Raw genomic sequence first — 24704 nt, 5'->3', positions numbered from 1 at the left:
AATGCCAGATGGGATTTAATAGAATTGTCAATGCCTATTCCTGAAGAAAGGGCAGACTGGGAATAGGGGGTCTACACAATCACATATTCATTTCTATAATTATGAAGTACATTAAATAAACTCTATAGTCAGCAGCCAAAATATCTATTAAGAGTGTATACCTGTTTCCTGTATGAAAAAAAAACAACAACCTCTAATATACATTACATTCAATACTCCACTATTTTTTTAACTTTTTAAATTTTTAAGGTGTGTGACATCTAGGAACTCCAACAGCAAGACTACATGTGTGGTAAGTGGCTACAAAAATGAAGGAACTAAAGGAGTTCAAAGAGCTCCAAGAGACTTAAGAACCAGCAAAGCCAATATTCAGGAAGGCATGCAACTGAAATTATCAGAAATCACAACATGGAGAAACTAAAAGAACCTAGCCACACATTTCCAAAGCTTTCTAAAAAATACCACTTATTATCCCACAACCAGGAAAAGTCAAGGCAATTAGAGCACAGCTTGGGTGTAAATTCTCAAAATGGGGGTAATGTAACTAGTGGAGTTCCACAGGGATCTGTACAACGAATACTGCTTGACCCAATTATATCCGTGTTCTTGAATGTAGTTACCAGACTGGTCAAACTTGCAGGCGACAACAAATAAAGAGGATTAGCCTAGACCAGAAGCACTAAATTAATTTTCAAAAGACAAAATTCAAGACTGAGAAAACACCTGGCACATGACATTGAATGCTGTGTTTTTCATGCAGGTAGTAAAAAGGGTTACATACGTATAGGCCAGAGGGACAGAACAATTCTGGTTTTCCTTTGTATTGTGAGCTCTTAATTATATGACTTGAACTCACTATTTGCTTAACTGAAGAAGCTGAAACCTGTCCTGGTTCTTCCGAAGCTAGGAGAGGACTAAAAAACGTGCTGGACAGCAGCCCCTGAGGACCCAAACTGAGCACCCCCTGCTCTAGAAAATGCGTATTGGCATAAAAAAAGGCAAGATAAAAATTCAAAATCAAAGAACATAAATTGTGGGATGTTAGGCTAAGAATATATAAGGCATTAATAAATTTAGAATATTGCGTTCAATTTTAGCTACCGTGTTATAGAAACTATATTGCTGGAATCAGTCCAGAGAAGAGCAACCTGACATTCCGGAGCTTAAAGGACTGTCCTACACTGACCAGCTAAAGGAACCAAACCTTTGTAGTCTTGAAGAGAGAAGACTAGGAAGGAAGCCAATACAAGTATTTCAAATCTGAAAAGGTCAAACCAGCAGACATCTTCAGAATGAACACTGAAACACAAAGAGGAAACTGCACCAATGTGTCTAATTGTGGTTTACAATGGCGAAGACTTCATATCTTACACTGCAACGTTGTCAGAGCTCAAACCAATGGGTGGGGAAAAAAGCCCTTTTGTTAAGTGGTCCCCTTTGTAAATAGATGTGTTAGCCTTGTTAAAAGAACTAGGAATGTTCCTAAAGCTCCCTCCCCAGATGATGAGAAAGTTAAGCCTGTTGTGCACAGTTCAAAACATGTAATATTAACTGCATACCTGGAACCTAAAAGTACAAAATGTGCAGTTCTCAATATAAAAACATTGCAGCTGAATTGGGAAATGGACAACTGACCTTTGTCTTCAGAAGGGTTAATACGTTTCTGTAGCCTCCATTGTTTACTGCTGCTGGAAACCTGCACGATGTGAAACTCTCGTACGCCTGCTTCATTCTGAAAAGAAATGTGCATATTCAGCTGGCATCAAAATTGGGTAAAGAAAGATTAGCTCAGATTCAAAGGCACAGGAATCTATAAGATTCATTCACTAAAATCACACAACCATGTGTTGTGTGTTAATTAGGCGCTAAAGCAACATACACAAAGGAAACTGTAAGAAAACACACAAAATGCGTACTAATGGACATTAAGATCAATATCTTCCATCCATTCATTATCTAACCGCTTCTTCCCATTATAGTTCAGGGGGAGCTGGAGCCTATCCCAGCAAGCAATGGGCACCAGGCAGGACAGGAGGCAGGTCCATTATAGGGCACACAGACACTCTCACTCCAGGGTCCATGTTCCCCAGTGCTAATTCACCTACTATTATGTATTTGGGACTGTGGGACGAAACCCAAGAGGTTATGAGGAGAACATACAAACTCCACGCAGACAGCACCCCATTAATTGATCCCAAGGAAATGCTAACCACTGCTCCACTGTGCCACCCCAAGATCAATAACTTGCCAGAAGAAAACAGAACTAAGTAAACTCACAGTGTTTACATTTTCCACATCAACAAAAACAAGCATGTTGCCATTTCTTCCATCTTCCTCATCCTGGAAGGTATTGCTTCGGCACACTGTTGCCCTCACACTTAAAGACCGGCTTGTACAGATCACTGCCGTGTGGCGCAAGACCCTATGGCTGTAGAGAAAGTTCCACATTGGGAAGAATCATTTAAAATAAATTTCACAAACAGTAAAACTTTCTTTTTAATCTATAACAACTTAATAGTTAAGATAAATCTCTTTTACTTCAATTAAACCCTTCCAAGTCCCTTGCTACTTCAAAATCATTATATTTATGTAGTCAGAGCAGATTTTTATTACTGTATACTGAATCAATACGTTTCTATGTATGGGATGAATTCAATTTTCGTTTGCATGTATATTATGGTCTGAGATTTATGAAACCCCTTGGTTGGTTTGTATTCTTGAGTATATTAAACTTAAAACATACCTATATGTGAAGGATGTCATGAAGATCTTAATAAAAGATGAAGGTAACACTATTAAAGACGTAAGGCGAAGACATAAGATATAACTGGATGATATGATGAACACAATATTTAAAAGCAAATACCCTCAATAGAATTAATATGTGAACCATTTGATTCAATAACAGAATTGCAGTTCAATAATTCCTTGACATGAATAACAATCACTTAAACTAGACATTTCCTAGCTGCCTCTAACAGCAGGACTTGTGGCCCCTGTCTCCATTCAGAACCGCTTCTTGTCAGTGTAAGTTCTGACTCTGACTTGGACAGTCACAAATTTCTTCTTCAGCTATACTGTTGTAGAACTGCTTGTATATTTAGGATCACGGTCTGCAGTCATCATGACTGCATGACCTTTTCTCCTGAGTTTCGGCCAATGAACGGATGACCTGACTCCTTTGGAGGAGATGACTCTCCTCCAAAGCTTTGCCAATACTGTACAGTCCTGAAGCAGTGAAGCAGCCCAAACCATGATACTATCACCACGGTCCTTGATGGTCAGGAGGAGGTTCTTATAATAGAAGACAGGATTTGGTTTTTGCCATACACAATGTTTCTCGTTGGGGCCACAACTTTCTACTTGCCTCTCTCTAGAGACTATTCATCCAGTACTGTTGTGGATCGCCCAGGTGATCTTTGTTTAAATTAAAAGAGGGAGGCATTAATGTGCTATTTAGGGAGCACTGGTTAAGGATCTGCAGCCTGCAGATCCTTAGACATAACTCTGGTGTTGTTTGTCATTTTCTGGATGACTTATTAGGTTCTCTTAGAGAAAACGTGGCAGGACGATTTTAGTGGATGGGTGGAGCCTAAGATGTTTAGAAATAGTTTTGCAGCCCTCTCAATCTGATGAGCATCATCTACTCTTTTTCTGAAGTCCCCTGAAATCTCTTTTGATTGTGGTACGATGTGTTTCTACTCAACTGTATGGTGCAGACCAAATTCAGAGTTTCAATCCTTTAAATAAGACAGGGCTGCCCAAACACCTTGTTTACTTTGACTATCTAATTAACTTATTCTAATTACTCCCTTTATTGCACAAAGAAAACTAGGGGTTCACCTAATACATTCATCAATTTTCTAATCACTTCATCGAATTCAGGATCACAAGGCAGCCAGAGCCTATCCCAGCAAGCAACGGGCACAAGGCAGGATACATTCTGGATGGGACACCAGTCACTTCATACACTTATTCTTAATGATTTGTTTTTCTAATTCATACCCAATTACATCTCATTGAATTTGGATTCATACGATTTCAATGAAATAAGGGTATCATGGCATAAAATTATAATTTCCATACTGAATTTTCGTGGCACTGTATGCTTACATCAACGTCCATATATAACTTAAGAATAATACAGCAGAATACTCCTACGCAGTGTCATTTCTTGAGCTGACAAAAATGTTAAAAATCGAAAGCATGTATGGACGGACGTATTAACATGATAAAAAGTTTTTATTCCTTTGGCCTTTATTATAAATGTATATTTGCAGCTTTGGATACATTAGCTTCTGTTACATAAACACGATTTTTTTTAAGGCAAGCAACTTTGAGATGAGCGAATTTTGATGCAAGCCAAAACTCCGTCCAAATCTTGTGAACTGACTGCAGTTGCCAGTCAAGAACTCAGATTCTTTCAGAGGTTGAAACGTGAACCTACATCTAAACAAGTCTACAAATTAGAGCTAGTATTTCATGCAATAAAGTGTCTTGGTATCGTTCAGACCATGATGGGACTAACCACTTAAATCCCCAAAAATCCCAAAAGCTCTCATTGTAGTCTATTGTTTGTTTTCACAAGCAAGTCATTAAAGTGTGTATGACAAGAAAAAGCAAAAAGAAGACACCCATTTATATAATTTTATATGTTATTCCAATATAATTCTGAGATCATGAAGCCCAAACAAATACAGCCTTAAATATACACTAGAACAGCAATTAGACACTAGAGTTACTGCACAAGTCAGGAGAGATCTGTCACACTTGACTCAGATTTACATTAAAAATCATCTGCAAGTCTTGACTGAGACCAAATTACAAGACTCTAACACTTGCATCCAACACATCCCCCTGACATTTATAGTTGAGCAATGCCTTAGCTTTTGGTGTTTTCACTTACCTCAGCTTTGAGGTCTTCTCTGTGCTTTCGTAATAGAATAAGAAGTTAATTTCATGGACGCCCTCTTTATCGGGTCCTCGCAGCCACATGGGCAGCTGAATAGAGTTTCCTGGCAAAAGCACAGAATCCGGCAGTGGTATATCAACCACCCCCAGACAGGGGTTTTCGCACCCGACTCCGAAGTCCGCTGGCGACACAAGCGAAGTCACTGCCGTGCCCAAAGGAGAACCGGTGACTACGGTCTTGTAAGCACTACAGTTTTCAGATGCCGTAGGGCTCAGCGGTGTCAGCGATGCAGTATGGCTTCCAAATGTGAAGAACTCCGGATGCTTAGAAACCACCTTTAATCCTGTGAGGGGAACCTTGCTTACATTCACAAATTCCACATACGCTTTCCTGATCTCCCCACAGAGCAGTCCGGTAGGAAAATTAATGAAGAACACCTGCAAAAACAAAAAACAAACAAAAGTTTTGAATACTTGTGCAAAACTACAATGACAGCAAATAAGCATCTTCATTTTTGAAAAACTGTAGATAATTTATCGTTCTATTTTTACTTTTTTTTTATCTTACAATTTAAAATACTTGATCATAAGTTATGTTCCAGCCATTGGCACGGTGGTGTTTATCATCTCAATTCCCAAACAGTATAGTATGTTACGGTGGCGCAATTCATTCTGTTGACTGCAGAAAGCTGAGAGTGCAAACGCAGTACTTATGCTCGAATCACATCTCCTGACATCTCGAATTCGCATCTGTCAAGACTGAAGAGACTCAGTTCCCTTCAGATGCCCCTGACAAGCCCCTGAGGCCAGAGCCAGGCCCCGAAGCGGATAAGGAACGGTACCTCGAGCAGCGGCATCGGCGGGGCGACGATGGGGTCAAGCCGCCGGTCCGGGCCGTGCTTGACGGACGTCTTCTCTTCCTTAGTGCTGTTCAGGCGGGGCCCCTGGATCTCTAGGGCCTGCTGGCCCCGAACCGACATTCCAGTGCTGCCGAGATTGCCTGTGGAGGAAAATGCGGATTGAACCTTCACTGGAAAACTGCAACAACAAAGCACCTAATGGGAACTAGTGACAGGGCTTTATGCTTTATGCTTTAAGCCTGAAGCGGTGTTGATGGGCTGTTGAACAATATTTTGAGGAGAAGCTCCCCAGCATTAAATAGAAGTGACGTAAGAGGACTTCTTAACAGATTTCATCAGCTCTACCAAATCTAAAGAATTCAAGAAACATTATTTACATTATTTATTCTAAGGAGAAGAAGAATATTCAAACCTCAAAACATCAATAAATTAGTTCTGTTCTTAATTTTAACTATTTTGAAAGTAAACAAACTAACTTACCTTTTTAAGATTTTATATATTTAAATCATACTTTATATCTGAGAGATGCGAGTAAGTTGAAACTGAGTACGCTATTTTTTATTTTGATCAAGCCTCTGTAGATAAGGTAATCATGAACCAATTTCCTGTTTAAAAACTACAACACACCATGTCAAGGAGTCTTAAGTTTTTTCATTTTTAGGCAATGAAGCAGAAAAAAAGGTCTGGAAATGTTTGTAAAGCATGTAGACTACTGGATTTAAAAGCGCACGTGTTCTAACTCAATATAAAGCCTTGCTTTCGCTACCAAGCTTTGGTCATACCTCTGAATTTTGTGTTGTACTGAAACTCACCTTCCATTTGGACCCCAGAAAAAACGTCTGTCCCATCTGCAGCTGGGACTGTACCCAAATTGTACACCACTCCAAGAATATGAAGCTCTCCTGTTTGATGAGGAAAGAGTTTCAAGCGTGCCTGTGGGAAAAAGTTTACATCAAAACCAACATTAAAGTTTTACAGAAAGCACAGTCAGATTTTCAGGATAAAAGTAGGCTATTTTTTTCCAATTGCAAAAATAAAAAATCAGTGAACCCTAAAAGAAACATTGTAGGTTGCACAATTATTTGTAAATATCAGTTACCAATATTTGCAATTATTTATAGAATTTACACAGTCACATATACAGAATGCAGTTGAGCTACAGCGCCATTTTCACTAGTTTAAAAAAATTAAAAACTTTTTCTGGCAATTCCAAACCAAGCGCTTTTTGAGTATACTCAGTAAACACTATGGGACTGTGACTCCTTGATGGGAAAATTAAATGTACAGTATACGTAATTTATATAGTAGACTAAAAAGTAATCATCTTCAACTAAAATTCTTGTGATGCCATTGTTTTTTATTTATTCACAAAGTTAATTTAAATTATATACTTACATAGCGGTTGAAAGCTAACTTTTAAAATACATCAATACTGTACACACACTTTAAATGTAGTTCTGAGGGACAACACAACTCTATTGCCTAATGTACTAAGGATTATGTGAGAACAACTCACCACTTTTGTCTCTTCATGACCCATGTAAAATTCTGATATTACTTCAGTGCCGATAAGATCAGTTTTGAATGTGGCCTGCAAAATGGAAAACGAGATCATGATGTAATTTCTAAAAAGCTGTAATAATTAAAAACACAACGAAAAGTTAAAACCTGTCGGCTTGCCAGCTGGCTAAAGACAAATTGAATGGACTAGATCAGAAATGGCCAGGTTTAAGGAGCCTTGCTCTGATCAGCCCAGGGGTGGGAATTTAATACCACACAGGTATACATGCTGGTATAACGAGAACAACTCTTTCACAGGTGAAGAAAACAGTACATGACCTGTTTTTTTAAATCAGGACAAATGGTTCCTAATTGGGAATCTGCTGAAACAAATTCTGGTAATATCACCAATTTCACATAAAATATTTTGCAGGTAAAGTTTTAGGATACAGTACAAGTTATTAAATGTTTTTGCTGAGAGGGGCAAAGTACAACATGTAGACAAAAGGAACTTGATTAGAAACTAGAGGAGAAACTATACAAAGTATTTAGGCTTTTGGAAATCTCCAGTTTAATTTAAAAATAAAAAAGTGCATCCTGGACTGATTAATATCTTGAATACTCAAGTTACGTTTCCAGTTATCGCAAAATTGGCTGATTCCTCATGAAAAACATTTTATCCAACAAATCCAAAAAATAAAAACAACAAATAAAAACCTTTTATGCAATAATTGTGCACAATAAAAAAACATCATGTCTGACCATTAGGAACAAACTTCATAATTTGTGGTCTTCATATATAATCATAGTAGCACAGTATGTGCTAGAAATTCATTTTAAAAGTGTCGAGACAGCTTTTTTTAAAAAAAATGAAAATACAAATTAATAATTGGTCCCTACTATTTGGAAATGATAACCGAAGCAATCTGCTTCTCTAAAATATGGTGAGTTGGCTATTAAACACTGAAAAAATAGTCAACACAATAAGATAAACTTTGTCATCTAGTGCATAAAGCAATGATTAATTTTACACTGAAAATCCTTGAATACTTCCAATTGCTTTGGACACAAAAAGGAATTCATGCATGCATACGGACATCTGTTACCTTAAACCTGAAGGTTTAAAACTACACTTTGGCAAACATGGGGATTTAACAACTGAAACTCAGGCTCAGCCTCACAGAAGTTTTTTTGTTTTTGCAGTTTTATTTTTAAAAGCAGGCAATTTTCATGTAGTTAACTGTTGTATTATCTGAATAGCTACCTTTCAGACAACCGACAGGTAATACAAAGTAGTTCTTTTCATTTTATACAAAGGAGTCCAATGTTTTGCAGCTTTCATTCTGGTGAACTGGTTTGAAATGCCTGTCACAGAAAAGTCATTTTATCTTTTACCAAAGTAAACTTTTGATTACATTTATGAACTATACCAATTTTAGTGTATTTTGTCTAATTGTGTCCCTCACTAGAAAATGTGAAGAAATGATAATTAAGGCCAATAATTCCTTTGTATACACGGTAAAATAAAATTTCCAGCAAGGGGCATATTAATGAGTTATTATATTTTTGTAATCATGTATCATAATTGTAATAATGTCACTTCAAGAAACACATTTGGATGCATGATTAATTTTGGCCACTAAATGACATGAACTTCACTGCTTGTGCCGACATCAGTCTAAAAAAAAGAATTATTGATCTTACTGGATTCCTCGAAATTCTTCAAAAATCAACTAAGTTGGTCAGAAATGGCTACTTTCACTCATAACCTTTCATATAGCCTTATGTTAATAGGATACATTTTCATTAATTCAACTTGCACCACAATCTAAGAAATGCTGAACAAAGAAATACAAACACTGCAGAAAACTCATTAATCAATGCAGATTGCCAAACATTCTTTGTGTCTTACAAACTAATTTGCTAGAACCGTACAGATGCAATGTCAGACATCATTACACAAGTAAAACAACTCAAGAAAATCAGTCCTGCATTCAAACACTAAAGTGGAAATGTCTGTTTGTACCTAATGCTTGATTACAGCTTCAACTGCTTTAACTAAAATCTGAAGGCGTCAAACGTAAAATAAAAAACTTATTTTAACCCTAATACAATGTGTAGTACAAATCAAAATGAGTTGTTCATCATACATTTGCAGAACATTCTCCAGTTTATGCCATTTTAAAAGTATTTGTTACATAAATAGGTTATCACCTTTAGGTGTAGATCAATTAAATTAACATGTAAAGAAATAGAAAAGTGAGAACTAAGTTTATTGGCCTCCACACATTAACTAGCTTATGTTCCTCCACTCTTTCCAATGTACTCTTTAGTCACAAACGAAGCTTCATAAGAACTTATGCAGTGAACACAATTTACATTGGTGATAGGACATAAAATATGCTCAGAAAGGGTACAGGCAAAGCAAAGATCATGAATGCTGTTGAACTACAGGATTATTGAAACAGGGGCAGCATTCACTTCTGTAGTTGTACATTTTACAATAAATTGGACTAAGCAGTCTTCATAACTTGAGCAGCACACAGATATTTTGCTTTTTACAAGGATTTACCTTCATATGTGCATCCTTCTCGTTAGTTACTGCCTCGACAGCCTCCCCATTCTGAGGCCGACAGAAGTCTTTAGGGTGGAATTTCCACAGCAGCGAAAGGTCAGTGAGGACAAGGGGAACCTTCAAGGGGTTTCTGAAGACCACCTCAACAATCATTGGCTCTAAAGGAAACCAAATCATGTTAATGTTTTAAATAGGCATCTTCAAAAGAAAATAGAGAAAAATGGAAAACAAAACACCAGCAAAAGATCAGAAACCTGATATAAGACCTTTCACAGAATACAGAGGGTAAATTGTTAGCATAAATCATTTGTCTTGTTTTTTACCCTTTTTCAAAATAGGCTGTTTATGTTACTCAGAACAATCTGAAAGTTTAAATCAAAGCTTTTCAACACCCTACAGTACTTTTGCTCCTGTAGAGAAATTGTCCTTTAACAGTATGAGCTGATAGAGCCAGATAAAAGATTGTCACTTTCTGAACTGATGAAGTTAAATGTTTTAATAAATCCCAGTGTTTGAAAACAAAAACAAAAAAACAAAAGTGCACAAAGACCAATTGAGTGTGTTTTTATTCAATTCAATTCAGGTTTTTATCTTTTATTCAATTCAATTCAAGGTGCTTTATTAGCATGACTGATAGGTACAATCAGTGTTGCCAAAGCAACAGCATTCTCTCGTGTAAGTCAAGAATGTTGTTTGAAGAAACATGGAAAGCAAAAAATAAGGCTTTATAAAAATGAAACCAGGAGTTTGCTAAATACTTGCTCTTTGTGAGGGTCTGTACATATACAATAAAAAACGATTACAACACAAAGCAGCAAGGGCATTTGGGAAAGATGGTAATTGACTTTCATTGAGAGGAAGGTGCACTTTTATTCACAGAACAGGAAATAAAGAATAGCTTTTCTATACTAGTGTCAAGAATAGCAATAGAATAAAGAATTGTGTAAAACAACTCATTTTGATTTTTTCCTTTGTAATCTTCTGTACTGTTTGACCTCCAAACTGGACAAAATGAAAATAATGCGATTGTGAAAATGAACAGCTCAGTGATAGCTTTGATCATTGTTATACTTTTTAATCACTAGTGAAGGGAATGTTTTCCCATAATAATTAACTTATTTATTCAATATTAGAGTTTGGCAAGGAGGCACTGTGGTTAAAATTGCCGCACTGCAGCCCTGAGGCCCCCAAGCTTGCATGTTCTCCCACGTTCGTGTGGGTTTCCTGTGGGTGTTCCAATGTGTGTCCTTCACATCGTTTGAATGAAAGACAAACTGGTAGGTTAAATCGTTTCTGGGGACATTAGCCATAGGTGTGAGCATGTGCATGTGGATGGGTCTGTCTGTCCTGCAATGGACTGGAGTCTGGTCCAGATGTATCCTGCCTTATGCATGTTTATTGCTGGGATATACCCTGGCTCCTCTGCGACCCTGCAGGAAGCGTTAAGGAAACGGATGAATGGATTCCATAGATGAGGAAAACATTCCTGTGAATCCTTCCCAGAAAAATTCGTCTGTGTGCATGGTTTCACTGTTTTGCAAATTACTCACCAGTGGCATGAAATGACGCACAAATAATTTCTGAATAATAATAATTATAACTATTACCTTCTACAACGGCCAGTGGAAACCGTAAATTGTCCGTCTGGCTGTTCAGACAATACTGAGTAGGTTGAAAGTTGACAGGGACTGTTCCTCTGTTGACAATAGATACAACTTGTTCCTCAAGCTCCTTCCACTGTTGCGACAAATCCCGATCAAATTCCTGGTCGAGGCTGACATGAGTGGCAGCCTGTTTCTCTCCTGTATGGAGAAAAAAAATTGGTAAGATATAAAAAAAACAACCAGTTTACTAAATTGAAAAAAAATTCATATAACACAGCATAAGAACATAAAGCTTACAATTTAGCCCAATTGGTTAATGGTCGCTACTGGCAATCGGTCTGAGGATCTTGAGTATGCATAAATCTAACATGCTATACCTTACTAATACATGCGACAGGTTATTTGCATTAAAGATGATGAAAAAGATAAATGACCTTATTCTCTTTTGCAGATGAAGCCATTATGTGCAGAACACATGTAAAATGAAAAAAAAACAACCATAAGGCACATGTCTGAATCTCTAGTACTGCTCTACTCCATTCATGGAAAACACACCTGTAAGGTTATATAAAAAATTAAAAGCTGTACAAATACTGCTTCCCTTACTCACAAAAGGCCACATGCTTTAAAACAATTTCTGCCATGTTTCAGCTTGGATTTACATCCTTTGCAATACAAAGAACTAAGTTCAAGGACTTGAACACTCAGCTGACAACAATACAACAAAAGCTCAAGGCTGTCATTTAGTTCTTGGCTTTCGTACAATGTGTGAGTCCATTGTCCGCTCGTCTTTATTCTGTAACCACAAAACAGTGGTTTTTGACTTGATGCTCCTCTATGTGCAACATTTTTGCCAACATCTGCCAATTCTCCTGCTAGAATAGAAGCAGTAAATACACAGTATTTTGAGTTGCCGAATAGGTTAAGTCTGGCCAATAAGAACCATTTGTAAATAGAATTATCCAAATTAGGTTAAAATCTTACTGAAAACTGACACCTTCATGAAATTCATTATGATGCAAGACCTACTTTTTCCATGTTGAGTATCTCCTAGTACCTGATTCATACTTTACTTATATAAATACTGTCCTTTTATATACAGTTGGTGATCATGGATTTTCAGAAGGCTTTTGATCAAGTTCTTCATAAAATATTAATTCTCAAATGACAAGCAGTAGGAATTCAGAGAGCTCCGAGAGCTCTGGTAATATTGCGAATTGGTTAACAAACAGAACAGACAAGGGATGAACGCTCAAATTATGGTGACATTATTAGTGAAGCACCACAGGAATCTGTACAAGCAGGATTGCTCCTCCATGTCACATCACTAGTTTACACTTTGGCATTGTTTGCAAACAAGTCAGAACATAGCAAATTAGGAGGACTGGTAAACACAGTAGAAGCAACACACGGAAATCAAAAAGAATTTGATCAATTTAAAGACAAGACAAACACCTGACAGATGATGCTTAATGTAGACAAGTGCGGGGTTTTGCATAGGTCATCTATTGCTGACAAATCATTCCCCCCACACTGTACCTTCAATACAATGTGAGGAATGAAAATAGGCAAACTGTTAGCATTTTTTACTGCATAGTTAAAATGTAGAATTTTAAACAAGGGCTGTGATGCTACAATTGTACAACACACTAGTAGACCTCATTTAGAATATTGTGTACAATACTGGTCACCATGTCCTAGAGAATACACTCTTGCTCTGGAATCAGTCCAGAGGAGGGCAACCAGATCCATTCCTGGGCTGAAGGGAAGGTCCTACACTAACAGGACTAATCGCTTTAGTCTTGAACAGAGAAGACCAAGAGGGGAGCAGATACAAATAGTCGAAATCCTCAAAGCCACTGACAAAGTCAGCCCAGTGCATTTTCCCAGACATCTTCAGTCTTCTTCAGAATCCACAGTGGAACAGGAATCAGAGGACACAGGTGCAAACTATGTGGAAGTGCATTTAAAACTAAGAACAGGAGGCACTTTTTTTACACGAAGGGTTATGGCAGCGGTGAACAAAGTGCCCAGACATGATGTTGAAGGAAACAGATAGATGTGATCCTTCAATTACTTAGATAAGATCACTTTATTGGCCATATGCAATTTCTTGCATTAGGAATTCATCTTTCCACATACCCCAACTTGCTCTCCAGGAGACACACAGACAGGGAGAGAAGCTTGGGATCAGAGCGCAGGGTCAGCTATTGTACAGCGCCCCTGGAGCAGTTGGGGCTAAGGGCCTGGCTCAGGGGCCCAACGGAGTAGGATTCCTTTGCTTAAATGGGCTGAACCGCTTATATGGAATGGGTCTTACGTTTTTATGGTAAATAATAATAGAAAATGTGTGTTTCACAATACATGAAATAAATCTCTGTTTGTCTTTTAAGTTTTGCTGCAATGTTTCTTACCCCGGTATTTCACTTGTGTGTGCTACGAAACGATACACTAGCCTTGAGATAAAACGGGTCATGCAATGAATAGAGTTGACTTTCTGTGGGATTGAAAAAGCAATCACCTTTTAATAGTTTCTTCCTTTCAAAGCTCAAAGCTAATACAACCTGATAAGGTAAATGTGGGAGGAATAAATTGGTACCTAACAGCTATGGTATGTGCATGAAATAACTTCAAAATGACTGCATTATACCGACAAGATTTAATTTCTGCATAATTCCAGTAGCTCAGTACAAACCCAACTAAAAAAAACTCACAAAGACCACCAGAAAACAGACTGGCAAACCTTTTTTACAGTACTTGAAAGAATACCCTCAAGACCAAAATTAATCAATTCATCCTATAAAACAATAGACATTAGAATTTCTTAGATTTCAATTTATAATTACTAATACAGACTGCACAAAACGTGCATAGAAGATGTTTTCCAACATTGATTGTTGTCTGAGTTTAACAAGAAAAGACCATGTTAATGCAATCCAAATAATTTTAAGGCTGCTAATTTGTTCACCCTTTTAGACTGAAATTACCATAAGAACAGCTATAAATGAATTGATAATGTAAATAACCTGTCTTTTTTAATACTGCATTTCTATTACAAATTAATTTGCACATTTAGTCCAAACTAGAATAAAAACTAGTTTGGACCTAGCAGGTATGTTGTCCATAAACACATTTCCATGTGAGATTCTCAGCAATGAAAGCATGAAGCCAGCACATCTGAGGCGGCACCTTACCACGAAACATGCGCTCTTGAAGGATAAGCCTGCTGATTTTTTTCAAAGGAAACTTAAAGATCTGAAGCAGCGCAAGTCCACCATAAGGAACAGTGTCACTCCAGTTTCCAAAGCCCAAGAAGCATCTTACCATGCAAGGTTGCCGATTGCAGACAGAGCGCATTAAGATGAGCAGATGCTTTTCACCGCAATTAGATGAATCTGTAGGTGTCGTTGATTTGGCCAATTTGCTCGTTTACGTTAGATATAAGTTGAGGGCATGTCGCATGAGGACTTTCTGTTCTGCAAGCTGCTACCAACAAGAACTACAGGAGAGCACATATTTCAGCTTCCGAATGAATGTATCAAGGAGTGTGGCATTGGCTGGAAAAAACGCATCGGAGTTTGTACAGATGGTGCTAGAGCGATGACAGGCAGACACAGCGGTGTAGTTGCAAGAATTAGAGAGGTTGCTCCAGATATGAAGTGGACACACTGCAGCAGCCACCGCGAGGCCTTGGCAGCCAAGAAAATGCCTGAGGGTTTAAAATGTGTGTTAGACTCGGCTGTCAAAGTTGTGAATTCTATCAAGGCTCGCCCAATGAATTCACGTCCGTTCAGTGTGCTTTGTAATGAAATGGGTAACAAACATATGCAGCTTTTGCTACATGCTGAAGTGAGATGGTTATCAATTGGGGAAAGTGCTCACGAGGCTCTTTGAACTGCACTCTGAGGTACAGATGTTTTTGCATGACCAGCAATCTCCCTTGTCAAGTCTATTTGACGATCCAGTGTGACTGGTAAAACTAGCCTACCTGGCTGATATAGTCACGTTTGAATGAGCTGAATATGGGACTGCAAGGGCTCGTAACAATTTTTGATGTGTCTGACAAAATCACTGCTATGAAGAAAAAGCTTTTTTGTTAATAAAATCAATGCAAGTGATGTCTCTGCTTTCCCAACTTTGGAGAACTATCTGCATATGGTGTGGCACTTGATGCTGCTGCTCATGATGTGATTGCAGTGTACCTCTTGTCATTGGAAGAACAGTTCTCCGAGTACTTTGCAGTTGAGGCCACACCAGGGTGGATCAGGAACCCCTTTACTGTTGATGTCGTAGGAATTCCCAAGGATCTGAAAAGTTGCTCGAGTTATCATCTGATGTGAATTTGATGTCAGAATTGAAACAACAGTCACTGTTGGATTTCTGAATACCCAGCTCTTTCATTAAAGGCTGTGCGGTTTTTGATGCCTTTTACTACTTCCTACCTTTGTGAAAAAGGCTTCTCTACTCCCACTGCAATCAAGACAAAGTACCGCAACAAGATGGATGCTGGGCCAGATCTGCGTTTGAAGCTCACTGCCCTTGTTTCTGACATTGTAAGGCTTCACTCGACTAAACAGTCTCACCCCTCTCACTGAAATTGTAAATGCTCAGTGCAATTGTTATTATATATGTGTGTGCGTTCATGTTGGTCACTCATGATTTTCTGTGCTTCCTATGAGAAGATGATTTGTAGGTGGTACTTGGATGCTTTGGTTTGATCAGGGGTGGTATTTGGTCCAAACAGTTTGAGAACCACTGGTTTAAGCTATACACTAGTCACAAAATACATCAAGTTGAGCAGTCTCAAAGTCCTCAAATTGAACTATATCTGCAGTCTGATTTTTTTTATATAAAAACCAAACCTCTTAACAGCAGTACTTTGGCACATACCATCTATTTCGTTTACATGAACTTTTCATGCGACCTCTTGGCTTAAGAGACTGGTGCATATGTTACTGAAAGCATTAGTGGTTTGGCTTTGGAAGACTTCTGGTGAACAAAACCACATTTTCAAAAAGCTCTGAACTACCATTTTGCAACGAAAAAATCTTGATTAATGAGAGAAACTCATTATATGGTATACAGTATGTGGCATGATTCATTTTTGGAAACAAAATGCATTTTCTATGAGACCTTATTTAGTCAATATGTTTAAAGTCTTCCGCTATCTGAAATTGCTCTGTGCTAAAATTTATAATAAAATGTAATAATAAATTTACCATTTTCCATTAAAAGAGAGTAGTTTTTAATTAAATGATGTTAATTCATCCTTCTTTTCTTTATCAAGAATTTATTCATGGAAAGGCTTCCAGTGGCATGTGTACAATTATGCGTTCAATTTAACCCTGCTCCAAGGATGTTAGATATCCAAGGTTTACTGTTAACCATATCTCCATTCAATAAACTGCATTTTTGTACAGTGCCATTCTGGCAACAAAAAGGAAAACAGGCTTTATAATTTAAGTAAAATAATGCAATGCCTATTAATCAAGCACAGCTTTGAATTCTACATATGATGCATTCCAGCTGCTTTTGCAGAAGCAAAATACTTTTCTCTTTTCTCCTTACCTTTAGAAAGAAAACATTTGAAATCTGTTTCTCTAAAGAAAGGTGTGCAACACGGTGGCACCACTGTGGTTAGCATTGCTGCCTTGCAGTGCTGGGATCTGGATTCAATGCCTGGGGCGCTTCTTGTGTGGAGTTCGTATGTACTCCTCGTGTTCGCATGGGTTTCCTCCCAGAGTCCAAAGACATGCTGGTAGGTTAACTGGCTTCTGGCCCTGGTGTTGAGTGTTTGCACGTTTGAGCCTGTGGGCCCTGTGATGGACCGATGTCCCCTCCAGGGTTTACCCTGGAGCGCGAGTCGCTTGCCGGGACAGGCTCCCCCGCAGTTCTGAATTAGATGAAGCTGTCAGAACTCGATGGATGGACGGATGGACACATGTTCGAGAGCTGTACAAAGACTTGTGACTAGCAGATTTTATCGTTCGCGTTTTTCTTTATTTCATGCACTGTGGCAGCTAGCAGCTTAAAAGAATTTTAAATATTATTTTAAACTATATGCCACTTGGGGAGCTACATGCTCAAATCATTAAATGCTAGATAGCATTCCCAGCAGGTCTCTTCGTAACAGTCTCTCCAAGGTCAGATTCATGCAGTTTTTCATGTGCAGCAGCAATTTCTTTGGGCGTGTTTAAGCTTCAATCAATACAAGGCAATCAATACAATTGCTTCGATGTAACAGCAGAATGTAAACCGCAGGTATTAATCGATGATGGAAAGAGATAAGCTTGTGGCCAATGAAAAAGGCAGATTCATTCCTCACTACTTCTTTGACGCACTTGTAGCGGCAATTCTTATTAATAATACAGGAATTAAGTTTGCTGTCCCCCTGCCAGTCTCTCTCCCTCATCTCAGTGGTGCTGGAAACAGAGAGGCCATTCCATGTGGTTCAGATTGAAGGTGTTTTTCTGTCTGATAAGAGTTTTCTGATAAGGAACAACTCCCAGGGCTGAGATTCTCCAGCTACCCAAATGAATGGTCATCTCTGGCGCCTTTCTGTCTGGGAGATTCCAAGGGAGAGTCTCATCCTAAGATGTTTACAACCCTAAGGTCAGAGAGCGCTGTTACTCATCCTCCACCTTGATCAGCCAATCAGAACTGGTAGGGCAGGGTAACCCCACTTGGGTCTCAAATGCCTGCAAAACATTCCACCAATGAACGACCGTAGTTCCTCCAGATAAAAGAGGCAGCACAGGGCCCAGAAGATGCCCCTCTAGGACATACTCAGACTTAGCTCGGACAATCATGTGATGGCCAATGTGGCTGAGTGCCAGGACTTTATTTTGTAACCAAAGGATCCACCCAAAGTTAGCCCAGCAGCAAGTCTCGTGAACCACCGGTGCCCCACCGCGAACGCTCGCCTGATCAACGAGTGAACTATGGTCGGAACTGCGGACAGCTGAATCTCAGTATTCAGGACTAGCGCTACATTGGGAACGAACCGGTCTTCTTCCTGTCTAAAGAGTGTGACTTGCTCGGACCTGCAGTCAATTTTCATGAGCACAAACTCTGCTAGTTCTAATTAGCAGGACTAACTAGCCAGGTCCTCAGAGAGGACAGTTTAATTTTTCATTGACAAAGGAAGAGAAAAACTGAGATAGTGCTATTCATAGGAAACAAATCCACACATGCTATTTAACCTATCCTTATTAAAAAGAACACCAGTGGAAATGTAGAAAATCTGAAAAAAATTGTTTAAACCAATGCACTCAAATATATAGTTCTACACGTAGGTGATTAGGGTCTTGGTTAAAACTATACAACTACACTTTTCCCACTGTGAAGAAGACTGTAGAATTAAACTGCATAAAAACTGATTAAACACTAAACCAAATTACTAAAACCCAAATGAACTGGATGGGTTAAATGGCTCTAATGTACCTCTTATATCTATTTTTGTGGTAACTTAAATTTTGACAGCAGTTATCAAGGTTGACTGTTACCGTGCATAGTTATTTAAATTTATTGATAGGAAAATAATCGATGGTATACCAGAGGCAATAGTTTACATAGCCTACTTAGTTTCACCTGACTAGAACTAAAGTTGTGCAGATGGAAAAATATATATTTCACATAAAAAAAAGCTGCCGGACAAGACAGAGCAGTTTTCTGAGTGGTGCTGAACACAGAAGTGCTCACAAAGACTCTAAACTTAAACCCATCACTATGGAATAGGCTATATATGGAGTATATTGGTATATAATACTGAATGGATGAATGGACGCTTTATTAAATTTAAAGCAAAGAGACAAATAATATGTATTCAACTTTCAAGTACGCAACCATCTAAAGTGTGACTCAAATATTTTACCCAGAACAAATAACTTAATGTGGAAGAGATTTAAATATAAAGCATCCAAAGATGTCTCAACCTCCAGTTCCAGTTGTTTCTCAGTCGTGTTGAATAAGAGCGACTCACCCTCTGCCAGTCTCCGGTCGTGCCCGAAGAAGACCCTCGTGGCTGAGCTCTGAATGCAAGGCAACGGCAGCTGTGGCAGTGCGCCCTCTGGGGACAGCTGGCTCACACTCTGCACCCCAGAAACATGAAGCAGTCAGTGCAACCAGCGACAGCCTAGACACGCACGGGTTTACTGCTGCGCAGCTGCTTTAGTTAACTTACGGAATTTAGGATACGTTTTTGTTCTCAAAATGAAAAAAAAAATACAATTTGACCGTTCTTGCACATAACGTTATAAGAAGGAAAGATTCACTATACAGCCAATAAAATGTGTGGTTTATTGTGAATTTTATTTTCTTTTTAATTCAAAGAAAATCTGATCTGCATCTTTTCAATATAATTACAAAACCATAAGATGAAATATAAAAATTCTGTCTTCCACTTCATTTCCCCTTTCACTCATCGTTTAAAAGTGTAGGCTCTCCTGTACACTTTTACACTCTGCTAAACTTTGTATCTTTTCAGAATTGTTCTTAATGGCAAACCTAAGACACTAATAAACAGTAAACTACAGAGAATGACAGACTGCTGTTTCTTTACTTCTTCTTTTCCTTTAATTTTTCTTAACTGAAATATATATATATATTACACAAAACTAGAGTCCCAGAAAAGCTTAATTAAAAATCTGTCTGGCAGGAAACACTCTTTAATGACTATTTAAATACACAAAAGGTCTTACACAATACCAAAAATCGAAAACCTGCAATGACATTTTTATACCTTCACTGTAATATAAAAAACTAACACTGCCTAAGTACACCTCCATTAACTATCCGCTTGTGACAATAATAGACAGTTGTGATTTGCTTCATGTTGCTTTGCTTCGATACTCTTATCATCTTAGATAATTGGCTTCTAGGATGCCAATTATCTAAATCAATACATTACATAGAAGAAAAAAAATATTTTCTCTAGAGAAGCAAACGTGGCATATTACTTTGTAAAAGGTAGAGTCTATTTAACGTCGTAACAAGGTTGCAGTAAATTGACTGGACCTTTCAAGTGTGCAAACAAGGATGTAAAATGACAGTTTGGAGATCTGAATGTTCCCATTACAAAAATAATGTTTTTTTCATCTTACAGTTGATGATGGGTGTTTGATTTAGGAACCACTTTGCCTCAAACAATCAGATACAAATGTTTGTATCAAAATATAAACAATTCATACAGAACATTACAAAAATGTAAACGTTCAAATTTCAGTGACATATTATATGCATTTGTTTTATAGCAAAAAGATATCAACAGTTCCTTAACCTGCAAAAATAAGAGCATAACCACATTAATGCAAAATGAACACAATCAAGAGAGGCCTTATCAATTTTAAGCCATATTCCCAGGCAGTCGCCTTCAGTTTACCCACCTTGTAAACATAAAGATATTCCCTCAGGAATGCTCCCTGCTGAGATGCGGTTTGCTTGCTCTCATTGATCAATATATGCCTGAAGGCTGAAACAGCATTTTCCAATTGCCTCAATGTGTAGGACTGTCGTCCAATGGTGAAATTAATATGGTCTTCAGCAAGGGACCAGCCTTTTCCCTTGTACACCTGCATTGCTTGACAGTAACACCTTAGGGCATGCCTCTTCTGCAAAAACAGGAGAATGAAAGCCATAATTTATTAAGAATACTTTCCATAAACCATTTCCACATTCAGCTGTTCCAACATCAAAAGGCTAAAATTTACATAATCAGTAAAACTTAAATTGTTAGCATGTTTCTCGATAGTACTTACAAGCCTTTTAAATTTGGAAGTATTCAAAAGTAATAGAAAAATTAACACTTACTGAAAATGCCACAACGTTCCCCATAGGAATTATGAAACTAATAATAAAAAAATCTCTGACTTATGGGATACACTTTTAAACTAAACAATCAGATGCATTTTAATTCAGAAAGAGTTATGACTTCAGGATGGATATGCTTTAAAAGCCTATCTGTGTGACAGTTTGAAAGTTGATTACAGTATTTTTTTTCCAGTGAAGTTGAAATTACTGGAAGGCTTAGTGAGAAGCTAAAATAAATATATATATACACACAAAGAAAGTCTATTAGATTGCACTAAAAATTTAAAGCTCTGGCAAACTGACATTAATAGTACTGAAGGTGAACTGTGTTCATAAAGATGAAGACAGATTAATTAATATTAACAAACTGAATTCAAATGACACTTTTCAAACTAAAGGATATCAGAGTACTATACATGTGCTGGGAAGAAAAAAAATAATTTACCAGTTGAGAAGACCTTTAGGTTGGCCAGACACTGCAAGCCCAGTGTGTAACTGAGCCAGGATATTGGAATTAACTCTACTGAGTGCCATGAGATCTTTAATGATCCAGAGATAAGGACCTAATTTTAATGTCTCTTTTCAAGGACAGGCCCTTCTAGAAATAATGATAAAGTTTGTGTCCAGAGGGAAGAGTGTCACCTGGTGATTGACTTTCTAAGGCTGCTTTAAAAACCTTTTGTTCTAGAGCCCAGTTTGTTCTCCATTTTATTGAAGCTTTAAGCTAACATACCACAAGACAATGTATGCATGGAGAAGAAAAGGGGAAACAATATTTTTCACGCAAACAACAGGAGTTTATTTTCTGTCACAATGTGAAACAAAACCAAGAGCCTTTAAGGGTTTCCACCTACTGCTCACTATTTTCTTCTCATTAAAAATGTGTAGCACACAGCTTCAGGGTACAAAAAACTAACTACACACGCCTCTCAGATCTCTTTCAATTCCCTTTCATAACTTACTGATTTTCTGATTTCTCTCTCCAGATACCCCCACCTAGACATACTTCCTATCGCCTCAGTCCTTCATCTCAAATATCTTCCCTGGCAGGATTCTCCTCATCTAGGTCTCGAAAGTAGATTACTACAACTTTCCCCTACATCAGTGATATACTGTACCTTCAGCATAAAAGAGAATTTGCTAGCAAGGTGAATCTAAACTTTGCCCAGTCAATTCAGAAGCAGCTTTCACTGGTCTGAAATAGGCTTCCCAAAAACCACAACTCTTTGTAGAGAGTTTCCTGTTCCTAAACAAATTCCATTTTATTTTCCATTTGTGACCTCGTGTCCTCATTTATTTTTTATTTCTAGGGGAAAAATAGAGATCAAAGTGAAAGTGTTTCCCTTCAATGGAATGTGGAAACTAATTTTACAGTGATGCTCTAATTGTGGTTGCTATTTCAAATTTATATTTGTTTTATGTTGCAGTCCAATTCCATTTCAATTTTTGTAAGATATCAATAATGGCATTTGCTTTAAAACACTATCACTTTAAGTGTCCTATAATGTATATAATGTCCTATAATTTTTACTTCACTTTTACTTTCATACCGATTACTACCACTGAGGAATACACAAGAATAGGTCACAACAGGGAACAGCAAGTATACAATACTAAGAAAGAAAAATTACATTACCGAAAACTGCTATTTGCATAAGTGCTAGCAATCATAAAGACAAATGATCATGTGCCTCCTTACAAAAAAATGCAAAGAAGAATAAAATGTGCAATGCCTGTGTACTGACCATAGTTTTGCGTTTACTTAAACAAAATCACTATTTCAAAAGTTTAAGACATTAAATTAAACATTCGTAACATAAAAGATTTTCACAATAACATGAGCTGCAAATTGGTTAACATGACAGTTTCAATCTGTAAGTAAAATGCCAGGTTAATTATATATTCCACCTCAGTGTGGTTTAAAATTAAACTTTCATGCCACCTAATAGAACACTCCTTTGATGGTATGAAATTGATTTAATTTGCAATCAATTTTTGCAAAGCACATGAATTTAGTCTTTTTCTATAAATCAGTGACACCTACAGTATGTCTGATCAAACGTGACTGTTTCCAGTCATTCAGAAGGACTGTGTCTGTATATTGTAAGAGAAGAAAATTAACAGAATTTCATCTTATCCACATTGAGCCTACATAGTTGGGCAAACGGCAGTACCACAAAAGAAATAAGCTGTCCTATACAGCAATAGTCCACTTTTAACATAAAGGAATGCTGATGCTCAAAATAAGAATCAAAAACTTGCTTAAAATATGAGTGTTATTCAATGACTACTGGACTGAAAATCATGGTGGGATTTGAGCTGTAAAAACAAAACCACAGGGTATTTAAGCCTAGCAAGATACAGAAGGTACCAATGCCTTCTTTGTTTGCAGCCCATCCTATTGTTTCTGGAGTACAGAAAACTGATCAGTATACAATACCCTGCCCTTACATTTTTAAGACAAATATCTCATTACATTAATTGTGCAGAAAATTATACTAAACTACGAAGTTGGATTTGATTGAATGTGAAGACAGGTGTCAGAATTGTATCTGAAGTACAAGAAAAAAAAAAACCTACCTGGCCAGCTTTACTAAACCTGTGCCCTGCCAGGATCATGTGAAAGGCAAACTTCCGCACCATCGGGCTCCTCATGTTAATGAAGCAATGTGCTGCCTGCTCCAGCAAGAGGGCACTCCGCAGGTCCGAGTCCTAGAACACAACACAGAAGGGGATGAGTAAAACTGCCGGAAAGAAGTAAAAGTCTCCAGACAGAAATTACGTTTCCACTCTATGGTTAAGTATGCCTCCCATTAGCGAGTCTGAATGTTATCATGAAATTCTCTTTTGCACCATATGATAGAAATAAAGCACAAACAATGTACTTGTGTCTAAGTGTGGAAGGGCACTGACTTTCACCCCACGTTTCAAAAAGTTTTGTTTTGTTTTTTATTTAAAAAACTGAGCTACCGATACCACTCTGAACTCAAGACTGCTCCAGTGACGTCTCCTCTTCAGCACTCACAGTGTGTGTTGTGTAGTTTGGGGGCTGGAAGACGCCTCAAAGAGATGGTAATTAACCCTGATTGACCACAAGCTGCACCACAATCACACAGGAGCACAAAACAAGCATATAATGATACAGTGCTTAATACAAAAAATATTTTATATTGTAAAAACCAAAATGTTTACTTTGGAAAAACCCATTAGTTTAATAGTTTGAAGCAAAAGCCATAAAGACAGGATCCTACATACAATCTAAGCATTCAATGTTCATTCTAAATTCCAAAATGGAGACGTGCACGACTAACACCTCTCACCTCACTGGTCATTCTGATTAAGAGTGTTGCAGCTTCTGAGTACTTGGCCTGGCTTTTCAGAACTTCTGCACTGAGCAAAGCACACCTCTCCGCTAGCACCATATTTCTGCGCGAAAGAGAGGAAATT

General features: G+C 37.8%; 1 protein-coding gene across 4 annotated transcripts in view; it reads right to left on the bottom strand.

Annotated features, from left to right (window-relative positions):
• Positions 1 to 24704, bottom strand: part of trappc8 (trafficking protein particle complex subunit 8) — a 70525-nt gene that overhangs the window by 25889 nt on the left and 19932 nt on the right. For all 4 annotated transcript variants that reach the window (XM_015339530.2, XM_015339531.2, XM_015339532.2 and 1 more), the window contains 12 exons: positions 24578 to 24683; positions 23838 to 23969; positions 20834 to 21058; positions 19432 to 19540; positions 11454 to 11648; positions 9844 to 10004; positions 7288 to 7362; positions 6584 to 6704; positions 5754 to 5911; positions 4907 to 5349; positions 2278 to 2428; positions 1636 to 1732 (listed from right to left, as the gene is read on the bottom strand). In XM_015339530.2, the coding sequence (XP_015195016.2) occupies positions 1636 to 1732; positions 2278 to 2428; positions 4907 to 5349; positions 5754 to 5911; positions 6584 to 6704; positions 7288 to 7362; positions 9844 to 10004; positions 11454 to 11648; positions 19432 to 19540; positions 20834 to 21058; positions 23838 to 23969; positions 24578 to 24683 (1973 nt within the window). The remainder of the gene's footprint in view (positions 1 to 1635; positions 1733 to 2277; positions 2429 to 4906; positions 5350 to 5753; positions 5912 to 6583; positions 6705 to 7287; positions 7363 to 9843; positions 10005 to 11453; positions 11649 to 19431; positions 19541 to 20833; positions 21059 to 23837; positions 23970 to 24577; positions 24684 to 24704) is intronic.

This window comes from Lepisosteus oculatus, chromosome 6 (genome assembly GCF_040954835.1).
Source record: "Lepisosteus oculatus isolate fLepOcu1 chromosome 6, fLepOcu1.hap2, whole genome shotgun sequence".
In the NCBI taxonomy this organism is placed as follows: Eukaryota; Metazoa; Chordata; class Actinopteri; order Semionotiformes; family Lepisosteidae; genus Lepisosteus; species Lepisosteus oculatus.
Note: the sequence above shows the minus strand (reverse complement) of the source record. Positions and strands in the feature narration are given on the sequence as shown.